The sequence below is a fragment of the Antrostomus carolinensis genome, unplaced genomic scaffold (genome assembly GCF_000700745.2).
Source record: "Antrostomus carolinensis isolate BGI_N321 unplaced genomic scaffold, ASM70074v2 Scaffold46116, whole genome shotgun sequence".
Classification (NCBI taxonomy): domain Eukaryota; kingdom Metazoa; phylum Chordata; class Aves; order Caprimulgiformes; family Caprimulgidae; genus Antrostomus; species Antrostomus carolinensis.
In genome coordinates, this window is record NW_010323389.1 from 1 (window position 1) to 1,631 (window position 1,631).

General features: G+C 46.7%; 1 protein-coding gene across 1 annotated transcript; it reads right to left on the minus strand.

Annotated features, from left to right (window-relative positions):
* Nucleotides 1-177: 177 nt before the first annotated feature.
* LOC104520314 (zinc finger protein 501) lies at nt 178-1,572 on the minus strand. The gene is made up of 2 exons (XM_029085598.1): nt 596-1,572; nt 178-442 (listed from the first exon to the last, which is right to left on the minus strand). Exons 1-2 carry the CDS (start codon nt 1,570-1,572, stop codon nt 178-180), a joined length of 1,242 nt encoding a protein of 413 aa, XP_028941431.1.
* Nucleotides 1,573-1,631: the final 59 nt, after the last annotated feature.

The window sequence follows — 1,631 nt, forward strand, 5'->3', positions numbered from 1 at the left end:
ATTTTGGTGGGAAAATTGAAGATTTTGGTGGAAAAAAATGAAGAATTTGAAGGAAAAAAAGGAATTTGTGGGGTTTTTTTAAAAAAAACCAAGAGGTTTGAAGAGGTTTTTTTTGAGGTAGAAGAACTTTGGTGGCCACATTGGCCACCTGGAGAAGGTGGAGTGGGTGGTGGGCACCTATCTGAGGTGGATCTTCTGATGCCTGATGAGTTTGGAGTTGACGATGAAGCTCTTCCCACAATCTCCACATTTATAAGGTCTCTCCCCGGTGTGGATCCGTTGATGGGTGACCAGGGTTGAACTTTGCTTGAAGGTCTTCTCACAATGGTCACATCTATAGGGTCTTTCTCCAGTGTGGACACGTCGGTGGGCGATCAAGTTGGAGCTTTGTTTGAAGGTCTTCTCACAACGGTCACACTTGTAGGGTCTCTCCCCGGTGTGGACACGTTGGTGGGTGAGATAAACCGATCGGTGTTTGAAGTTCTTCCCACAATCAAGACAAGAATAAGGTTTCTCCTCAAGGTGGAGACATCGGTGGAACCTCTTGAAGCTCTTCTGGCAGCTGTCACATTGGTTAGGTGTTTTCTTGAGGTGGGTACGTTGATGTTTGAGGAGACTCGAAGTTCTCAAGAACCTCTTCCCACAATCATCACATTGATAAGGTCGTTCATCGGTGTGGATTCGTTGATGGACAATAAGTTCTGAGCTCCACGTGAAGCTCTTCCCACAATCATCACATCTAAAAGGTCTTTCCCCGCTATGGAGACGTTGATGTTTCATCAAAGAGTAGCTATAGGTGAAGTTCTTCCCACAATCACCACATCGGTAAGGTTTCTCCTCAGTATGGACATGTTGATGTTTCATGAGGGATGAAGAATGTTTGAAGGTCTTCTGACACTCCCCACATCGATAAGGTCGCTCACCGGTGTGAGAACGTTGATGGATGATCAAATCCGATCTCCACATGAAGTTCTTCCCACAAGTTTGACATTCCAACATCTTCTTCTTGGTGCGGAAACATTTGTGATGGTTCAAATTAGAACTTCTCAAGTAGGTCTTCCCACAATTGTCACACCTGTAGAGTTTCTCCCCGGTGTGAAGACGTTGGTGATGGTTCAAGTTGGAGATTTGGATGAAGCTTTTCCCACAATCATCACATTTATATGGTTTCTCCAAGAGGTGGACGTGACGATGACGGACCACGGCTGAGCTGTGACTAAAACTCTTCCCACAAACATCACATTGATAAGGTCTTTCTCCAGTATGAGAATGTTGATGGTTGATGAGGTACCAACTCAACCTGAAGGTCTTCCCACACTCATCACATCTGTAGGGTTTCTCCCCGGTGTGGATCCGTTGGTGGAGGAGAAGTTCAGCGTTACACCTGAAGCTGTTCCCGCACTCGAGGCACTTGTAGGGCTTCTGCTTTTGGTGGGTCACCAACCTTGGGTTCCTCACTAAGTTCTCCTCATAGATGTTGGGGTGTTCCTCAACCATTTCTTCTTGCCCTACAACCATGGGGTGCTCCTCAACCATTTGGTGCCCCACAACCATGGGGTTCTCCTCAACCATTTCTTCCTGCCCCACAACTATGGGGTGTTCCTCAGTAGACACGGGGTGCTCCTCAACCA